Genomic DNA, 20,395 nt, shown 5'->3' on the forward strand with positions numbered 1-20,395 from the left:
CGCGAGTGTTTGGGGGGCGAAGCCCCCCAAAACAATAGAGAGGATCCTAGTTGCAATTTATTCACTCTTGGAAATATTGATAGTAAAGCGCGTTATTCTTTCAAATATCTCGAAAACTAAAAGAGTCCGACTATTATATGTATAGGAAAAAGTTGTTCAGAATGACGACCTTGACAACATATTTCAAGGTGATCGAAATCGAAGGTGGCTCCCTTATTCTAAATATTTACCCTTTTCTGTCTATTAGCACTCTAGAAAGGGTCTAGCCGTATAAGCATAGTGAATCGGCCCCAGCAACACTTTCGGTTGATATTTATACCACATAATGCTTTTTGCCTAAACAACAACTGTGTGCAATTTCAACCCCCAACCCCCTCTGATAAGGGAGATATGAGGGTAAAACCGAAAACCTTTATCATTTTTTTTCTCGCAAACTATTTAAGATATTTGATCACATTAAAGTGCAAATAGTAGGTATTCATTAGCTGTATATCATATTTTTTTTTCAAAATTTTTATTCGATGATTAAGGGTTGAAAATTAATAAATAAATTTTTGAAAATGATTTTTATAAACAATCCCTTGGATGACACCCACCGAAAAAATTACGAATAATCCTTTACTATTTAACTATTATCTGTAAAAATTTCAAGAGTGTCGGATTGGTACATCATAGTTAAAAAAAAATAAAACAAATGCAACGCCCTTTCATAAGGCAAAGCCGGCCTGAACGATAGAGGCGCTCAACCTAACCGACCTACAGGGGAATACGTAACGCCGACCCGCCACGTTTCTCGTACCAGAAACAGCTCTCAGAAAAGTATGAGTTCTTCTTTCCCTAAACTGTGTGTTACTTAACAGTCATTTATTTAAATAATATATTAACAATTTAAATTTTTTAATTAAGTTTTCTGGTCCTAACTTTTAACGTCCGTGTTTTCACGGTGTTTCTCGTTTTAAGAATGTGGGAGCCCTAAAAAGAGCTGATTATGTTGTACGTTACAAATGGCACCCTTTGATAAATGCAACTAAGATGTTCCTCGTTTTAAGTATGTGGGAGCCCTGAAAAGGGCTGATTATTAAGCCCTAAAAAGAGCTGATTGTGTTATGTATTGTCAGGTTGAAGTATATGATTTGAAACAGAACACTCAAAAACTTTTTTTAAAAAAACACGCTTGTAAATAAGTTTTAATCTTCGTCGCTGTTTTCATCAATAACTGGAATAATGTTAGTACATTTCCAGGTAGTACTGGTACGCTATAATATAATTAACCCTTTTCAGGGCGACCATATACTTAAAACGAGGAAAACCTTAGTTACAACTATTCACAGGCACCAGCTACAATTTAATTAAAAGTAATACGTGCGTGAAAAGGTAAAGACGGAAATAGTTATAGAAGTCTATGTTCTTTACAGCGTTGAATAGAATGATATTGCAGTTATACCTGTGATACCTTTATCGACTATTAAAAGGACAACTAATGGCATCTAACACAGTGCCATTGTTCAAGACATGATATAAATCTGTGATTTAGGGCTCCCACATACTTAAAACGAGAAACACCATGAAAACACGGACGTTAAAAGTTAGGACCAGAAAACTTAATTAAAAAATTTAAATTGTTAATATATTATTTAAATAAATGACTGTTAAGTAACACACAGTTTAGGGAAAGAAGAACTCATACTTTTCTGAGAGCTGTTTCTGGTACGAGAAACGTGGCGGGTCGGCGTTACGTATTCCCCTGTAGGTCGGTTAGGTTGAGCGCCTCTATCGTTCAGGCCGGCTTTGCCTTATGAAAGGGCGTTGCATTGGTTTTATTTATTTTTAACTATGATGTACCAATCCGACACTCTTGAAATTTTTACAGATAATAGTTAAATAGTAAAGGATTATTCGTAATTTTTTCGGTGGGTGTCATCCAAGGGATTGTTTATAAAAATCATTTTCAAAAATTTATTTATTAATTTTCAACCCTTAATCATCGAATAAAAATTTTGAAAAAAAAATATGATATACAGCTAATGAATACCTACTATTTGCACTTTAATGTGATCAAATATCTTAAATAGTTTGCGAGAAAAAAAATGATAAAGGTTTTCGGTTTTACCCTCATATCTCCCTTATCAGAGGGGGTAGGGGGTTGAAATTGCATACAATTGTTGTTTAGGCAAAACGCATTATGTGGTATAAATATTAACCGAAAGTGTTGCTGGGGCCGATTCACTATGCTTATACGGCTAGACCCTTTACTCATGACTTTAAAGTACATACTGTCCTCGATTTCTTTATAAACGTTCTGCAAAATTCTTAGAAATAAACTGTTAAATTCTTCTCTGTACAGAGACTTTTTTTAACCACATTTTTGTTGTGTTCGTCTATTTGTTTATTTTTGTCGTTAAAAAATGAATCTATTTTCTGTCTTTTTTCATCATTAATAAGTGTTACGTTTCGAAATATAATTAACAATACGATGGCTACTTTATTACCATTATTTACCATATAAAAACAGTCACAGCAACATTCTATAGTCGAATCGGTAACATCGGTTATTAATTAAGTATACGCGCACTTAAACTGATTTTCAAACGCATTTTTCTCGAAAACAAGCGTCCCTTGTAATTTTGTTATTCTTGATTTTCGACTTATTTTGAGCTATAGAATCACCTTGACCGCATTTATACTATGAATTTCGAACTACCCTGTATGTGGGATCCTCTCTCCTATGTCATTTTTTTCGAGACCGTCTCCAGGAACGGTCGAGAGTTCAGGGGAAAGGAGGCCTACAGTAAAGATTCGGCACCATGGAACCCGAAAAGGGGGGCGGAGGGGACTGTTGCAGCAGTGTCGGCGTTAGGGGGGCCGCGGTTGGGCATTGTCCATGGCGCTAGATCTGTAAGAGGCGCCGCAGCCCGGTGTCCCTAGTATGCGAATATGTATACCGATATTTTCTCATTGTCTTTTCGCTCTATCTACATCTCATATGTAATATTACATATATCTTCCTGACGCGATTTTTACCTATATACATATATTTTAATGGACGCCACGATAATCTTGCCCAGGGCGCCAATATTACTAAAACCGACACTGTGTGGCAGCCAGGGTCGGCATCGCCATTTTTCCTGAAAAAATCTACTTTGATTGCGAATATATACTACTGATTATAAATATACATTCAACTGTTGCAGGTGAAATTATTTAATTACTTAATAATTAGGTACGTAAAATTTCTAATAATGCGTTTATTAAGAAAGCTTTATTTTTAATTCTTCATATGTAGTGAGATGGAAATGTATTTCATTCGTAGTCACGAACTAATTCACTTTGCAAAGTTTATTATTACATACACAGAAACGAACTGACTTCTTTGTAATTGAAATACGACGTATAGGTTAATTACTATGTTAATGACACAACGTACCAAAGGTTACGAAGATGCACCCTTTACTACTCAAATCAATTACACCTTCACGAAACGACGTCAGAAAATAGCAGACTAGAATTCTATTAGTTTCAAACAAATAAATAAAAAACTTTCTTTCGTGTACTTTCAAACATTTCCATTGACGTATGAATAAACATGGAAGTTCATTTTAACTTGTTCCGATTTAAAAGTCAGTTTTTCATTAAAGTGAAGCTTTATATTTGCTTTATTGTAGAAAAGTCTTAACATATGTCCTAACATTCATTAGACATTTTTATATAGATCTCGCTAGTCAATTTTAAAGCAAATACTGACGGTGCCATAAAACATGTGTACGAACGTAATACAAGCACAATAAAACGCCCCATCTAACTGCTTTGGCTACCGAAACTCACCTACCGCGTCTAGTTTCGCAATAAAGATCTGGTACAATCAGAGAAGCAAGCGAGACGTCAGTCACGCCTTTATTCTCCGGTAGAAAGGCCAGATAAAACATGCTTTCACCAGGAACAAAATGGCAATATACGAGGAGCCAGGCTAGAACGATAGCGAAGTGACAATGTAGACGGAGGAAAGAGGTGTAAGCAGGCGAAGGAAAGGCGAAAGCGTACGTGTGTGTGTGTGTGTGTGCGTCGATGCAGTCTTAGTAGAGCAGGGCCAATGGGAAAAGCAATTGAGAGGTGAGAAGCAAGGTCTGGCAAAGGTGTAGCTAGCAGAGCATGCGAGAACTACTTACCCTCTTGCCAGTTTGACAGGGTGATTGTGCCCCCTGCTTCACGACGCCACGTGACTGTTGGCTCTGGGGTACCAGTGGCAGCGCATCGTAACGTCACATTGCTCCCCTCTCGCACCACCATGTCCGTGCTGGTAGGGTAGTCCAGGATATCCGGGGGTACTGAAACAATGACCACATTGCAATGGTGCTAACCCGCCTCCCTCGTGTACACACGTACGGTCACGTTCGACCGTGGCACCGTTCGCTCGGATAGATGGCTGTGTATACAGGACCGATGTCTCGCTGAACATTCGCAAATATTCCAGGCTAGCGCACCAGGAAGCACGCTGGTATGGCTATCGACGAACACGGACTCATTCGGTTGTTCTGTACACGGGAATCTGAACGTAAAACCTCGAATCACCTGAATAATCGCGAATCCGCTCGATTGCTACCATGCTCGAACATATTGAAACATACCGCGTCACTTTTCCTACTTTGAGCGGAAGGCACTTCAAATCGTTTCAGGTATTAATTGAATGGGTCATTTGTAATACTAGTTAGTTTCACAAAAACCGAGGCTTATACGTAACAATTCATTTTTACTATTTTGTTTTTTAAATATGTTTGCTAAGCCCAAATCACTTCTTCAGTACTGATCATGGAGGCATAAATGTAAAAAAATAATTTTTTATAAATTTTCAGATGAGAAAAATATATTTTTAATATTTTAAATTTTATGAACAACGGACTCGACGAGCAGTCTCTTTGGTCTCTCTAGGATTAAGATAGAGATGTGATAAAAAACATTTAAAATTATTATGTATTGATAGCAGCAGCAAAAATGAATTTATAAATAATAATACATATTTCTCTTCATTATTAACTTTTCAAAAACTTGTAATAGTAAAGGTTACAGAGATGTAAATAGAATAAACAATATAATGATTAACCTTTTAAACTGTAAGTCTATTTCAAAGGGTTACATTATTTAGTGAGTTTGTATTCTACACATAAAAAAATATAAAAATTGATTTATAAAAATAAGTAAACAAAATAAAATAATTACACAAATTTTTAGTTATAAAATATATATAAAAAGGAAACCAAAAATGGTAGCAAAGATTAATTATTGACACACTTAGCATGGTCATTGAAACTGTGTGTACTGTAAGGATGGTCGAAATGGCTTTGTAATGGCTTTATTTGCAAAAGATGGTTGATGCGGTTTCAACCGTTCGTTCGCAACGAAAGACATAGCCGAACTGTTGCGACGCGTTCCCGTGCTTTCTCGAAAAAGTGTTAATGACAAAACACTGTCAACGGCCGGTCCTGACTCGCCTTCGACGCAATAACGGCTACAGGTGCCTTCAAAAAGGAAGTGGCTTATAGTACCAATAATTGACACGTAATAATTTTATATTAATTAGTAAATAAAATATAAGATCCGTAATGAATGTCGAAACACACTGCTTATTGCATTTTTTATCAGTGTTATCAACTGAAAAAATTAATTAAACGTTTGAACTTATAAGAATACCGTCTAAAAAACTAAACACATATTAAAAAAATATTTAGCATGTAATTCTTATTAACACTCCCGAACACATCCCGAAAACCCGAATAAAATGGAACTATTTCACCGCGTTACGAAAATTGGAAGTATCAATAAATAGTACTGTGTCAACATTGATAATTGATCCTATTTTATAACACATAAAACAGAAGAAGTCTAAGAAAATTCATTTTGTGCAAATTAGAACCAATATATGAATATACATTTTTCAATGTTTTTAACAACCTTTTCTGCAAAGTAACACTTTATTTCCCATTAGTAGATTTTAAAAAGATTAAATTCCAGAAATTTTTAAACTTTTTGTACTTTGCAGTGTTGTAGTCTTTCGAATAACAAAACAGAAAATTGCACCGAAATTTTAACAGATAATGGAGATAAAAAGACAGCAATTAGTGTAATGAATTTTTAAATCCCTTAGAAATGATGAATTTCTTCTTTATTAACAAATTTCAAAGGCACACTCGCGATGAAATCAAGCTTCCCCGAGAAGAACTGTGATGTCCCGAGTTTGCATCTCTCCCCTTAGGCAACAGGTGGGAGATTTTTGAAGGGGTGATTCTAGGGATCAAAATAAGATGCAAATCAAGAATGACGAAATAGCGTTTGCGGCTTTGTTTTCCAGTAATTCACGTTTATTCTGAAACCTGCAATCTGCCCAGCACCGACGATTGAACGTCAGGTCAGCAGGGGTAAGTACAGTCATAACCAAGAAGAGAAAGCCGAATGCTGCGGTACCGAGAAACAAAATAGCACGAGGTAAGTTTCTACTATTCAATGATTCTTGGTTATGACTATACGCACCCATGCTGACCTGACGTTCAGTCGTCGGTACTGGGCAAGTTACAGGTTTCAGGCGCTTTTTATTCGAATTTTTAAACGTTAATTACTGGAAAACAAAGTTGCAAATGCTTAATTTTCGTCTTATTTTAACCCCTAAAGTCACCCCTTAAAACATCTCCCACCTGTTGTCGAACACCATGTATACATAAGTGGCGATAGGGTTAACTGTTGAACAGCTGATTCTGAGTCAATCGAGACCCAAACTTGCAAAACATGTACAAGGATATTAACCTAAAATTAAATGTATAATTTTTAAACGAAAGTGTTTCATACATTGGAACAATGATTAATAAAGGAACATTGTATTTAGAAAAAGAAAATGGTATGATATACAAAATTGAATTAAAATTGTGGCTCTATTCATGGTCTGCCGTCCGAAAATTAATTGCCTACATTGTAGGCCCTACAATGTAGAAAATGATAGTGTAATTTTTGGAGTAGGATCTTTATTTTCCAACGATTCTTACAAATACAAGGTGCCTCAGAAAATTATGTTAAACCTAACTTCCATATGAATTTTTAAGTATACCAATGCTATTCTTCCACTATCATAGCCTACGAGGATAATAGGTTTCTATTTTCTCCTTTCCCTCAAATAAGGACTTGGAAGCAAAAAAAATGTCTACGGTACATTATTCCATTAACAAAAATGCAAAAACCATAATAGTAAGAACCTATATTTTCCAGCTTTGTGTTCGATGAATTGTATGAGATTTGATATTATCCTGCAAGGAAATCCCGGGGATGCATGGGTCGCGAAGCTGACGTCGAAGACGTTCCAATTGTTCGCAATAAAACTCAACGGTGATGGGCTAGGAAATGCTGAAATATCCCACATACAGTTCAGACAATTCAGCGGCTGATTTCTACCTGTTTTCAAGATCTAGAGCAATAGATAAGAGGTAAAAATTTCGAAAGAATTCAGTAATCGCTTTCAATAGTTTTTTCACCTAAAACCCAAGCTTGGTATCTTGGTGTCTATCTTTTGGGACGTACCAGAGAAATACAATAGGTGGATATGGTGAAAATTACTTTGAGTAAGATGGATGGTTCATTCATTTTTATTGCTTGTTATTGATAAATTATTAAATATTCAAATTAGTGTTGAAATTTAATTTACAGTTTAATGGATGATGGCCACCTAAAAAATGTAGTAAATAAAAGGCAAAAAAATGTTTTAGTTCTTCTGATATGGATTCATTGTTTTAGAATAATGTACCTTCAAAAAATTATATACATAGATATTTAAACAAACAATACTACATACTATTTGGAGCATGTGGCAAATTATAAATTTGTAAAGAAATTGAAAATAAAAGGTGTATTCTTATAAATTATATAATAATATAAAAGCTGTAATACAATAAATCCTTATTATTTTTCGCTAATTAGTATAATAATGAATGTACAGAATTAGATGTATCAGGTCCCAATTAAATTGAAAAATTATTTAAGTTTTATAAGTCATTATTTATTACATAATCACAGATCATTAAGAAATAAAATCAATTTCAAAAACTTGGTACACATGCTTTTGTTCTTATTATTTGTTTTCCTTTAAATATTTATGTTTAAAGAATGTTTTCGGACCGAAAATATGATAAACTTCCTAAGTCCCACACGTTTGTCCCAAAATTGGTATTTGTATAACATAACAGATTTCTAATCACTTAATACAAGCCCCATGTCACTTATCTTACATGAAAATGGTGTTAGAAGAAAATTTCATAATGTAAATAAGATTTCTAATAACAAAAAAATGCAAATCAATATTGGTAAATTATGTACTCATATTCTCTGTTTTAATATTTGCAACTTTATGTAAGTACATAGTATGATTTGTTAAGTTATTGTAAAACTATTAATTTAATATAATATTATCCTACAGTACATAGATACCCAGAATATTACTATAATAAAAGCCTGAACAAAATTTAAAAAGAAAAGATTGACATGTTGCATAATTAAAGATGATGGTAATTTAATTATTTTAACCTTCAAGCGGCGGATGATGCAGAAAGTACCAATTTTAATGTAATTTTGTATTTCATATTGTTCATACTGTTCCTTCAAAAATTATTCTTCCAATATGAAATCCGTTAGTTTAAAAATTATACTCCTTGTATTAGTTTTGTTACTTTGGGCCTCAAATTTTCTAATAAATGTAGATATATTTAAAATCTCAAACCTGACAAATAATAAAAAATAAATTATAAAATTTGAAAAATATATTCAAAAGTTTTAAAGTTAAAAAATCTTAATTAAAGAAAAATTTGTTTATTATGTAAGCAAATTATCAAACGCATTATGGATAAAATATATAATAATTATTAAAGTAAATTAAGATATTTGAGATTTAAATTGAAAGCAACCATAAGGCATTTAGGATGTTGGGATGTTAAAGCAATTCTCTGAAGTCAAAATTCTTCATAAATATGTATTCATATTGCGGAAATTGATCTACATATTAAGAACGACGATATGCTTCTGATTACGTAACTATCACTAACGATGAATTGAAGTTTTTTACTGCACGAGGATGCCTATAATGTTTCATCAATAGGTGTTCCAATTTTCAAAAAACAAGCTTCATAACGTGTGGTAATGAAAATGAACGGAGAAGTCATTTTCTATGAGAACAATGCGTCCCACTTTACTGGTAAATTTGCGTCAGTATTTAAAAAGAGATTAAGTGTGACTAGTCAGGGCCGTCTCTAGTCTCTGGCAAATGGAGCATTTAACCCAAGCACCACGTTTAAACACTTTCGTATGTGGTAAAGATTAATCAAATTAGGAGTTGGCACGTTTCGATTGCCACCGCTAAGTGATCTCTAACGCGATATCGCGTGCTTCGCCGCCAAAAATTCGTTCACACGATATTGCGTGTTAAATATACGGGAAAATTTGAATTAATCTTTACTTTATTATTCCTACTTTTCAATTATCTATTCAATTTTATAATACTTAATAGCTAAAAATCACAGGATTCTGTTTCTAAATCATTTTTACATTAATGTTGTGAGGGGCGGCGCGAGGCAGGTTCAGCGCGTTCGTCGGAACCCGCATTTTGAAACGCCCCGCAGTCTACGAAAACTCACGGTTGGAACTAATAAAAAATTATCTTCGATCATCAATAAGCCAAGACCGATTTACATCTCTGGCTATTCTTCCAATAGAAAGCGAAGTAGCAAACTCAATCAATTTTGATGACGTAATCAAAGATTTTGCGGAGAAATAAGCGCGAAAAATTATGTAATATTCATTTTACAACAAATATATGTAACATCCTTTAAATAAATAATTCCTTATTGTGAAATTTAATTATGGGATTTGAATGTGTATTCTGGCCCCGCAAAATTTTTCAACCAGGCCCCGCAAAAGGTCACGCCGGCCCTGAACGTTGTCAAGATTAAAATTTTAAGAAAATTCTCAAAATCATTTTCCCTAGAGAATCCTAATTTGATCAAGAATGAACTAATAACTAAATATGTAATTAAATTTTGTATTTCTTATGTTTCGTTAAATTAAAATACTAAAACCTAAAATATACAAATTCCTTAAACCTACTTATTTTAAACTTTCTGACATTTACGAACAGTGTAGAAATGTAAATGAAATTTTGTAGATGGTTTCAAACAAATTAGCATATTCTCAAATAGAGTAATGATACACATTTATCAAGAAGTTATGTAATATGATAATAGCACTAGTTGAAAATAAATATTCAAAATTATTCAGAATTTCCATTGTATACATATATGAAGTTATTTGGAAGTACACCCATACGATCCGGAAAAGTTGGCTGTAAAGCGAAAAGCTGTATAAAGAATCAATTATTTTGATACAAACCCATACAAATTCAATTGGATCTGTTCCAATTTTTTATAAAGTAGTCTAATTTCTAGTTCATAAAGCATTTTATTCTTTTTATTTCCTATAAAAATACTTACATAAAAATAAAAATACAGTATTTTTTGGCCGTATAAAGAAACATTGTGGGCCGTAAATCGAAAAAGTGCCATAATTAAAAAAGGCCGTTATAGCGAAATGCCGTATAAAAAGCGGCCGTCTAGCGAGGTACAGGTGTATTCGAATTTCACTATGACAAACTTCACGAATAACTTATCCAACTACAAACATTCTAAGGCGTTTATTAATTTCATTCCTATTCGTTATGAAGAGAATCAGTACACAGTGCGGTTAGTCATTTCCGAAGGGCTTACTATCCTCTCCCTCGTGTGAGTTTCAAAAGACGTGTTGAGAAGGCAAAGTAGTTTGAGAGCAAACTTTTTACCAGAAGAGGTCTTTGAACGTAATACGGACTTTTCAGCTGGTTCTCCCGCACTTGTGCATCTTATTACCCTGATTAAAATGACAGATGATTTTTTACTCATAAGAAGTGAGTAGAATTTTTTAAATATCAGATGTTAAGTCAAGAAAATAATTTCAACAAGTATAAACGTTTAATAGAAACTTTAAACTTCAAAGTTATTTAAAATTCTATTAACACTTTGAATGCCATGACAAAATCGTAGAACATCTTTTTAGTTAGTACTTTCATTTAAAATAAATGTGGTATATCATTTTTATGATATTTGTTATTTTTAGGTGGATAAACTTTCAAATATTTACGAAAATTATTTATAATTGATTAATTTGTTATAAATTTTTTGACTTTAGTAATCGTTTGATTCCCTTCGACGGTTCTGGGGTAAGTGCCATGCCGTTCCTCATGGTCCTCCTACCAGAAGATGCAAGATCTTCCCCACTCCGTGGCCAGATCCTTCTAGAAAATCCTTATCTTTTTACACGTGCCATGCAGCACCATGACTTCGGGTCATCGGCCACACGCGCATTCCTTCGAGAATCGGCGATCGAACTCTCTATCGCCGTTCCATAAACAAAATGTCCGCGACTCTTAGAATTCATCGCACCTCAAGTATCAACTACCGTCGGCCTAAGTCCGATGACAGACGTATGGGCTCGGGGTATCGATAGCCTAAAGCAGACCTGTCCAAGTAGGGGAATCCACTCCTGGAACACATGTTTTTTTCCCTTTCCACCGCTGCTCCTTCAAGTAAGATGGGACGGTTCCGACTACCGTCTCTCCGTCTTTCCTAGCGGCGGTATTGTCTCCTCGGAGGGATGGCAGTCGGAACCGTCCCACCTTACTTGAAGGAGCAGCGTTGGAAGGGGACCAAAAACATGTGTTCCAGGAGTAATTTCCCGTACTTGGACAGGCCTGGCCTAAAGAATCCTGAGAAATCCTTGGAAAGCAAGTCAAAGCCCCAAATGCAATGACCCTGCCACGTGTCAACCCTTGAACACGTGCTGACGCTAACAAATTAAGATCGTTTCCACTAAAACAGATAAATTCGCATGAAGATTTATAAACAATTTACAGGCATAGCATAAAGTAAAGTAGATTCCTCGAGGAAGAATGGCATTATAGAGGATGTAGAAATTCTCAAAATCTTAATTCTGACGATACGAATATTAAAAGTGATTTAGAAAAGAAAATAATGTATTTTTAATTACTAAATATTATAAAATGTGGTGGATAATTGAGAAATATGAATAATAAAGTAAATATAATATCAAATTTTTCCGTGTAAACATTTATACGTAAGTAACGGAAGGCCACAAATCTGTAGGTATATCTGGGGCCTTCACTCCCACATCGTCATTTTCTTTGGGACTGCCTACGGGAAGAGATGGAAATGCGGTAAAGAAAAAAGCTTACGGAGAGGGTCGGAAACTTGGAAACCTGGAATATCGACATTTTCCCTGAGGAAGCTTACCTACGATCAAATCGGGCTTCTTCAGGAAAAAGGTAATGACCCGGGTTTCCGCCTTCTCCCTTGGTATTCCCTAGGAGAGAATGACAATATAGCGAATGTGGCACCATATACAGGGTCTACCATTTATCTCGGAACCCGTGCGCGCGCGAACTCATGAATGTGGCAACAACACTAAAATTCGATAAATGCGCCCTTTGCAAATCATTGCTGAAAGTACAGGGTGATTCTCTCGCAACGGAACACAAAAGCCGTGCCGCACAATGGAACCCCTGCTGTTCCGGTTTCTTGTCTTCGTCTCAGCCATAATCACACACAAAGCAGTTTTGGGTCCGGCGATATAGCCCCTGGGTCTCTTTACCCGCAAAAACAGCAGGGTTCCATTGTGCGGGACGGCTTTTGTGTTGCGTTGCGAGAGAATCACCTTGTATAATGTCATGTAGAGAGCTGTGGGGAGCGATATAAAAATCCCTAGGGGTTAAGTTGTTAATCGACCGAACTCTGGTCCCAGATTCAATTCGGGATACGAGTATGCACGACGAGCAGTGGAACTTCGAGTCGGCTCGGCTCGGCTCGGCATAGCTCGGGCGGGATCGGCAGAGCGACAAACATCACGAATTTTGATGAACGAATAAACTATGGGTGATTGTTATTAATATGAAAGCAGGGTATTTCGCTATTTGATATTTTTCAAATGTAGACTGAGACGAATTCTCGTGGTTTCAGGAACATGTTACAGTGAAAATCAATTGAACCATGTTGTCCTCGTTAAGGATTGGTGGCCCTGATAAGGGCTGATTGTTTGAAATTTATAAGAGGTGATGAAATTTTCCTCCCTTTTGCGCTAAGATCCTGCGGATCCATAAACGCTAAGATACATATGTATATACATAGGTTGCTGATCCCCACCATTTACGTATAAACGTTTACGCGGTAAGATTTGAATGAATGAGAAATAAAAACCAAAGAAGTATTCTAGTGAATTCTAAAAAATTAAAAATAAGGCTCACCCATAATTATGTAGTTCAAGCATATTAGTTTTCTTAATACACTTATATTATTACGTGTAAAAGATTTATAGTTAAAACTAACTATTACCGTTGTATTTGTTTTATAATAATTTGTAATTCGTTTGATTCGGTTGGATAACAATTAAAATAATAATTATTTATCTAAACACGAAATTGTAGATGCTTTGTTGTCAAATTTTGAGGATAGTGAAAGCGTATATGACATATTGGACGTATTCGTTAATAATTTTGCACAGTTTTAATTGAAGTCTAAAAGTTTATATAACCCATAATCACTAACGAGCTACTTCTTCTACAGTACCTACAGTACCGTTCTACAGTACTTGTAGGATTTAGTAATTCTATCGTACCGTCTCTAATGCTTTTTCTGTAAGTACTTAAATACATCGAAGAACTTCGGAACCAAATGTTCAATATTTCAATGAGGGAATAGTCGAGTGAATGATTAAATTATTACAAAGGTATTAGACGTGTAAGGGAAACACGAGAGAAGGAAATACGGTAGGCTTTCAATTATTCAGAATGCTTAATGCAGACTAAGTTTACCTGGGATAATACGACAAAAAATTTGTACAGTTTTTGTACTCTGTGACAAAATTTTGTAAAATCCACAGCCTCTTTTGTGGCTAATTGTAGGAATAAAATGGCAAGGCTGTTTACTATTGGCATAACTTTTTTTTCTAGGATGGGTCTTGTAGCTTTATTAATATTGTGCACTATTTAATATCTTACATTTCGCAAAATTTTACGGGAAAAACTTGGAATTGTAGAGGTTTGGAATTTTACAATTTTAGAGTCAGAATTCTTTAATTTAAAAATTTTAGAGTCAGAATTCTTTAATTTAAAAATTTTAGATTCTTGGAGTCTTAAAATGATAAAGGAGTCAGTCCACGTTTTTGGAAGCAAGCCCTGATACGTACCTAGTTACGCCAATGCTCTTCACAAAACAAAAACTGCGACATTGAATAACTACGACATTCTTTGAGGAACCGATATTAAAATTGATAACTGGAAAATTTATATAGAATTTTAATAAAAATTTTTCTTATAATAGAATATTCAGGTTATAATAGAAGATAATATATAAATACTACTGTTATTGATAAACATATAATTACTGAACTGTCCCTAGAGATTGTGGAGTCTCGGGTAAAAATTGATATTATTGAAAATATCTAACTAGAAGCAAATAACTTTAAAATCTATCCGAATAGAACAATAAAATAATTGCTAATACATAACTGGGCTAGGGTGTACATGGTCCCCTCAAAAATGTGGAGTATTCCAAGGGATATTCTAAGATTTTAAAATTTAAAGGGTTTTGAAAATCCATAATTTCAGGATTTGAAAACTTCAAAATGTAAAGATCTTAAATTTGTAAATTCCTAAGATCTTAAATTTTTATATTTGTCATTGTTAATAAAGCTAAGGAAAAGGGCCCTCCCATCAAAAAATCCTAGTTACACCAATGTATAAAGTTTAAAACATTTCATATGATCGAGGCACTGTTGCATTAAGAAAAATATAAAATCTTACTCAAATCTGTAACATATAGACTAAAAAATACAAAGCATCTGATAAAATCACAAAATCTTAATTTTAAGTATTGTGATACTAAAATTGTCCGCGTTTGAGGTTGACTGACGTGTAGAAGGATAAGCGAGCGAATAAACGAGACTGGGGAAACATCACCGGGATTGGGTAAGTGACAACTGTGACTGACGGATGACAAGAAAATAATGAGAAATTAGAATAAGAGACAAAATGATACGGGAAGAGGGAAACAGTTGATCGAAGACTGAAGCTAACATTAATATCTATGTTCAGAGAAAAAGAGATTTGTAACACTTTATAAAACTAACATTTGGAGAGATATTGCACTTCATTATTATCTGAATAATTTTCCTATAACGTTAATTAAATTGATGAGGTGGAAATCCACACAAGACCAAAAACCACATTTTAAGATACTTAAAAAAATAGTTTTAGTTTTGCTTTATTATCAACGCCAGAACCGAATCAATATTTCTGTGGCCCCAGAGCTATCAAATCTTTAAAGGCATCATTGGTTGATACCTTGGTTAAAAAATTGAAATTTATTCTAAATAAAATCAAATAACATTTTATCGTAAAAGAAAATAATCATCATCCACAAATAAATAATATTAAGGGACAACCATCGAAAAAATACATATTTTAATAGTTTAATAATTTAAAATGTTTAAAAGAAGAAGATTTATTTTTAAAATAGCGGTAGGGTTAAAAATTTACAAAATTAAAGTGGATCTCAGAATTTTGAATGTTTTAAATTACCATCTTTGATCTAATGTTATTTAAATAAAAGAATGTGGACTTTAATCAAAATTCTTTTAATCCCTTTCTTCTTTTTTCTGTAATTCTTTTATTTTTTTATTTTTCATGCTAGGAAAAAGACTTGCATTTCTACGCGACCTGGTCATCTGGGTGGACTTTGATCATTCTTCCGCTGAAGAATTGTGACATTGATCGCTCTTCCCTGAATTTAGGATTCTTTGACCGTTAACTTTTTTTTACTGGACGCGTTTTTCCGCTTACTACCCCGCGGTTTGATTACTTTTTTAAAGCTGTAATACATGATGCTAAAATCTTAATTTCGATTTAGAATCGACTATGATTGTTTTCCTTGTCGGGTCCTTATCTAATTTTCAGATTTTCTTTAAATTACTAATTTTGAACTGTTATGGTTTACGATTTGATTCTTCAAGTGTTCTGTGGAAAATGTTGTGGTAATGCTTTGTTTTTTATTTGTAACAAAGAAATCATAATCTAGTAATCATAGTTCTTTTCCTGGCTCTTTTCAAATCCATATATTTGGGGAGGAACCAGTCCACATTTTTAGGAGTCCTACCGAACTTAGCCAATGGTGCATTTGTATACTACTCCTCTGCAGTACTAATTATTATGATAATACACGTTAGAGGTACAAGTAGGTAGTCGAAAAATGCTTACACGTTTAAAAAATTTATTTACAAATCAATTGATACTCTTGTTATTTTGCAATTAAGCCATGTTGACATATATGATTTCCGATAGTTATACGATTAGGCCAATTAATGGCTGAGACACAAAAGTGGCTTCACAATTTCATCGTGTTTAAAAACCCAGAATTTTTTCAAAAAGAAATTAATCAACTGTCTAATAAATGATGAAGCTATAAATATAAAAAGCAATGGTAAATACTATAATTGACACAACTTTACTTTTACATTTCGTTGAAACATGATTCCGAATTGAATTAATTCTAATATTAACTAGAAAAAGAGTACGAGGGAAATAAAACGAGTAAGCAAAATGACGTTTTTCCGAGATTTTAAGTAAACAGAAATTTATCAAACAGAAAGTAATTTCCTTGAATGTAGCAGGTCACACACACGGATACCAAACGACTCGTGGTGCAATTCATTACGCGCTTTGTCGTTGTCGATGCAACTAGAGCAACAAAAATGCATCGCAGTCGTGGATACTATATTTATTGGTACGGGAAAACAATTGCGCTCGAATCGAATTTATTATTTCACGTGTATATGTTCAACAACGTGTTGTTGTTTTCTTTTTCCACAGCTTTTCTCGAAGATCGACCTGCAGAAGATCACTTCCAATCAACTATTTTTGGTAATAATAAAATAAATGAGTATTATTAATAAAATAGACTTCTGAAATGTTTTAATAAGTTTGTTCTATCTACATGTAAGTACCATAAAAATGGTTAAATACTATTTATTGAAAATAATAAAATTATAAAATATAATTAACACTAGAACTACCAAACCAATCAAAATAACTGGTTTCAAGTTTATTATTTTACATTGTAAATTTTATCGAGGTATTTTTGTTGAAATATATATGTATTGGCTATTGTCGAGATAAAGAGTGAATATATCCACTACATTGTTTCATCCCTTCTCTATTTAATTTTCTACCTTAATTTCGGCTTAAAAATAACTGCATCAAACGTCGGTAGTTTTAGTGTTAATTAAATGCAGTGAACAGGGTGTTTTGCTTGAAACAGGCCACTTAATGGCCATTAGAGGAAACAAAACATGGGTAACCTACTAAAATGTAATATATACAATAAACAAATCTGCCGCCATCTGGTCTATTTTTTGAAACAATTGAAATTATATAAAAAATAATTTTGATATTATAATAAAGAGAAAATATTTACGTGGCCTGTCTTAAATGAAACACTTCATACAGGCTGGTTCGTAACTGGTAGTACAATTGGATATAAGGCGATTCTGTGAGAAAGAATAAGTCAAGAAAAAGAATAAAATTTTGTCATCTGGTTCTTTGTTTCAAGAAATTCAATTTTAAAGTTTTATCTAGCATAATACCAGTTTTATCTCGTAGTAGTCTATACTATTGTCAATGCCTGTGTTTATAAATATTTTTAACATTATGAAGTGAATTGCAATTTTATTACTTTAAAGCTGTTGAAAATGTTTTCCATCATTTCAATGCACAGTGGAGTCTCACTTAAACATACACTGCTCTTTAAATCTTTAGAATTGATTTTAACAAGAATCTGGTTTTTTTTCGACTCATTTCTTCTCGTGGAATCGCCCTCTACTTGATTGTACCACCAGTTACAAACCAGCCTGTATACTCTTTCTTGAAGTATTATCACTTTGACTACCATGGTGGTTGTTAGAAACTGATGCCTTAAAGTTAAAAAGTTAGCTGTATAAAATGGTTGAAAGTGCCTTTGAATAGATTTTACTTAGTAATGCACTTTTTATTAGCTTAATAAAAAAAGAATATTGTACACTCGCACTCAAATCTGGCTTCCCTAGGAAATATAGCGATATCGGAGAAACAGGAATTCTCAAAACCCCAATTTGACAGTACAGTGGTACCTCGGTATACTGTTTGAACTTATACCGAATAGGACGTATATCAAACCAATCTTTCCGATAAGAAATAATGTAAAAATGATTAATCCGTTCTCATGTAAAAGAAAAACTCCTATTGATATTATACCTACACTAATGGGGTATTATACCTACAAAATAATTTAAACTTTGTTTATGTCATGAACAGCATTTAAACGGTTTTCTAGAAGTTTATACAAAATATTCACTGGTTTATTTAACACAATTAATTTATAAAATATAAATGTAACCTAATGATATATTCTAAATTAACAAACCAAATGGAATAAATTTTATTGCCTTCTGTTTTGCGGTTATAGTTTGTTATATGATATCCTTACTATGATCAGTCAGTTAATAATACATAAACTCCGAATATAATTGATTATTAATATAATTTTTCCTCTGAGATAATTATTTAAAAATGACGCAAAATTCACACAAACAATTTATGTCGTATACCGAGCAAAATTTGTCACGTCCAATCAGGACGTATTCCAAAGCAGACGTATATACCGAGGTACCACTGTATTATTATTAAAAGTAATTTTGGAAAAGAAATAATAAAATTTAGTGTACAACTGAAAATTACGGATAATGAAGCAAGTATTCATTCAAATTTTCCTGAGTAAACGTTTATATGCAAATGGATATCGATAGTGGACTGAAATACAGTGCCGTCACAATAGCATGAAGAGGGCCAAATCCCTTTTCTGTTATCAGTACTTCAACGGCGATGTCTCCTACAGCTGAAATGGCTTTGTACGCGAAAGTATGCGTTACCAAAGAAAAGTCCAATTTAAATGCGTTAGAAAACAGAATAAGACATTCCTTTTCGTTACACGCATTTTCACGTGCACAGCCGTCTCAGCTGTAGGAGATATCGCCGTCGAGGTATCGATAAGAAGAAAATGACTTATGTCTCTTCATACTATTGTGGTGGCACTGCCTTTGAGTTTACTAGCGAAAGGATCACTATTGTATATGAGTCTCCATTTGCTACATTGTCACTTTCGTCGGAGAAGCCTACGGAGAAGAGCGATAATTAGGGATCTCGTCAGTTTCCCCGCATAGCTTCATTTGATCGCGGGTGTACACCAAGTTTCAACTCTCTAATCTAAGAGGGTAGTTACAGGGTAAATTCAGATTATCAGTTTTTACCACATTTTCTCCTATTAATTGGTATGTAAAAATTCTGAAGAATTTCTAAAATTTCTAGAATTTCTTTATACACATGGCTATTTATCGTTGTGAATTTTTTCAGATTTTTTTATCACAAATCTTAAGTGTAAAAGACCACAAATGCAAAAAATGTCGAGAAATACAGATTTTGTGCATAATAAAATAATTAATGAAAGAATAAAAACGCAAAACTTTAAATAACGTTAGGTACCAATTTGAAAATTTGCATTTTTAAGTTAGCCAATCATACCTTTAATAGTTACAGTTTTAGTATGTCTGACTGGATATGGCTTTTTCTACTGCGGCAGTTAACATTTTAATTAATCAAATAATACTACATTCGCTCAGCAATGTCTTAAGTCAATTTTTTGTCCTATTGACATTTCACCCGTTTCCTTGTCATTCTATTAGTCAAAACTACTACTCTTGCTGACTACACTTTGATATTGAGCCACAATCACTGTTTCGATTATTTACTTATATTTACTGTTATTCTATAACCAGGATTACCTACCTACAATCAATTAGTACCGTAGTACAAGATTTGCATAGTCGTGTAACTGGATTAGTAATATATTGCCGAACTAATTGTAAGCATACGATTTCTAAGGAAAAGTTTAATCATTGGGGTAGGTAATTACGACTTTTTTCTAGTGTGGGTCAGTTTTCTTAGAAATTTTAAAATATTGAAATTTAAAAATTTTAGTTCTTCAGAATTTTAGGAATTTGATACATTAGAATCTTTGAATTTTAAAAATTTAGAATTTAGGACATCTAAAACTCTGGACTTCTGGAATTTCAGACTCCGGGAATTCTTGAATTTTGAAATTTTGAAACCCTGGAATTTTGAAATTATGGGGTTATGGAATTCTGAAATTTTAGAATTATGAAATTCTGGAATCCTGGAATTTTGAAC

The 20,395-nt window shown here is 33.5% G+C and overlaps 1 protein-coding gene across 1 annotated transcript in view; it reads right to left on the reverse strand.

Annotated features, from left to right (window-relative positions):
• The window catches only part of LOC114879613 (neurotrimin-like), a 538,060-nt gene that overhangs the window by 130,833 nt on the left and 386,832 nt on the right, over positions 1-20,395 (reverse strand). Inside the window, exon 5 of the mRNA XM_046286422.1 lies at positions 4,164-4,322. Coding sequence (XP_046142378.1) covers positions 4,164-4,322 — 159 coding nt within the window. The remainder of the gene's footprint in view (positions 1-4,163; positions 4,323-20,395) is intronic.

This window comes from Osmia bicornis, chromosome 7 (assembly GCF_907164935.1).
Source record: "Osmia bicornis bicornis chromosome 7, iOsmBic2.1, whole genome shotgun sequence".
Classification (NCBI taxonomy): Eukaryota; Metazoa; Arthropoda; class Insecta; order Hymenoptera; family Megachilidae; genus Osmia; species Osmia bicornis.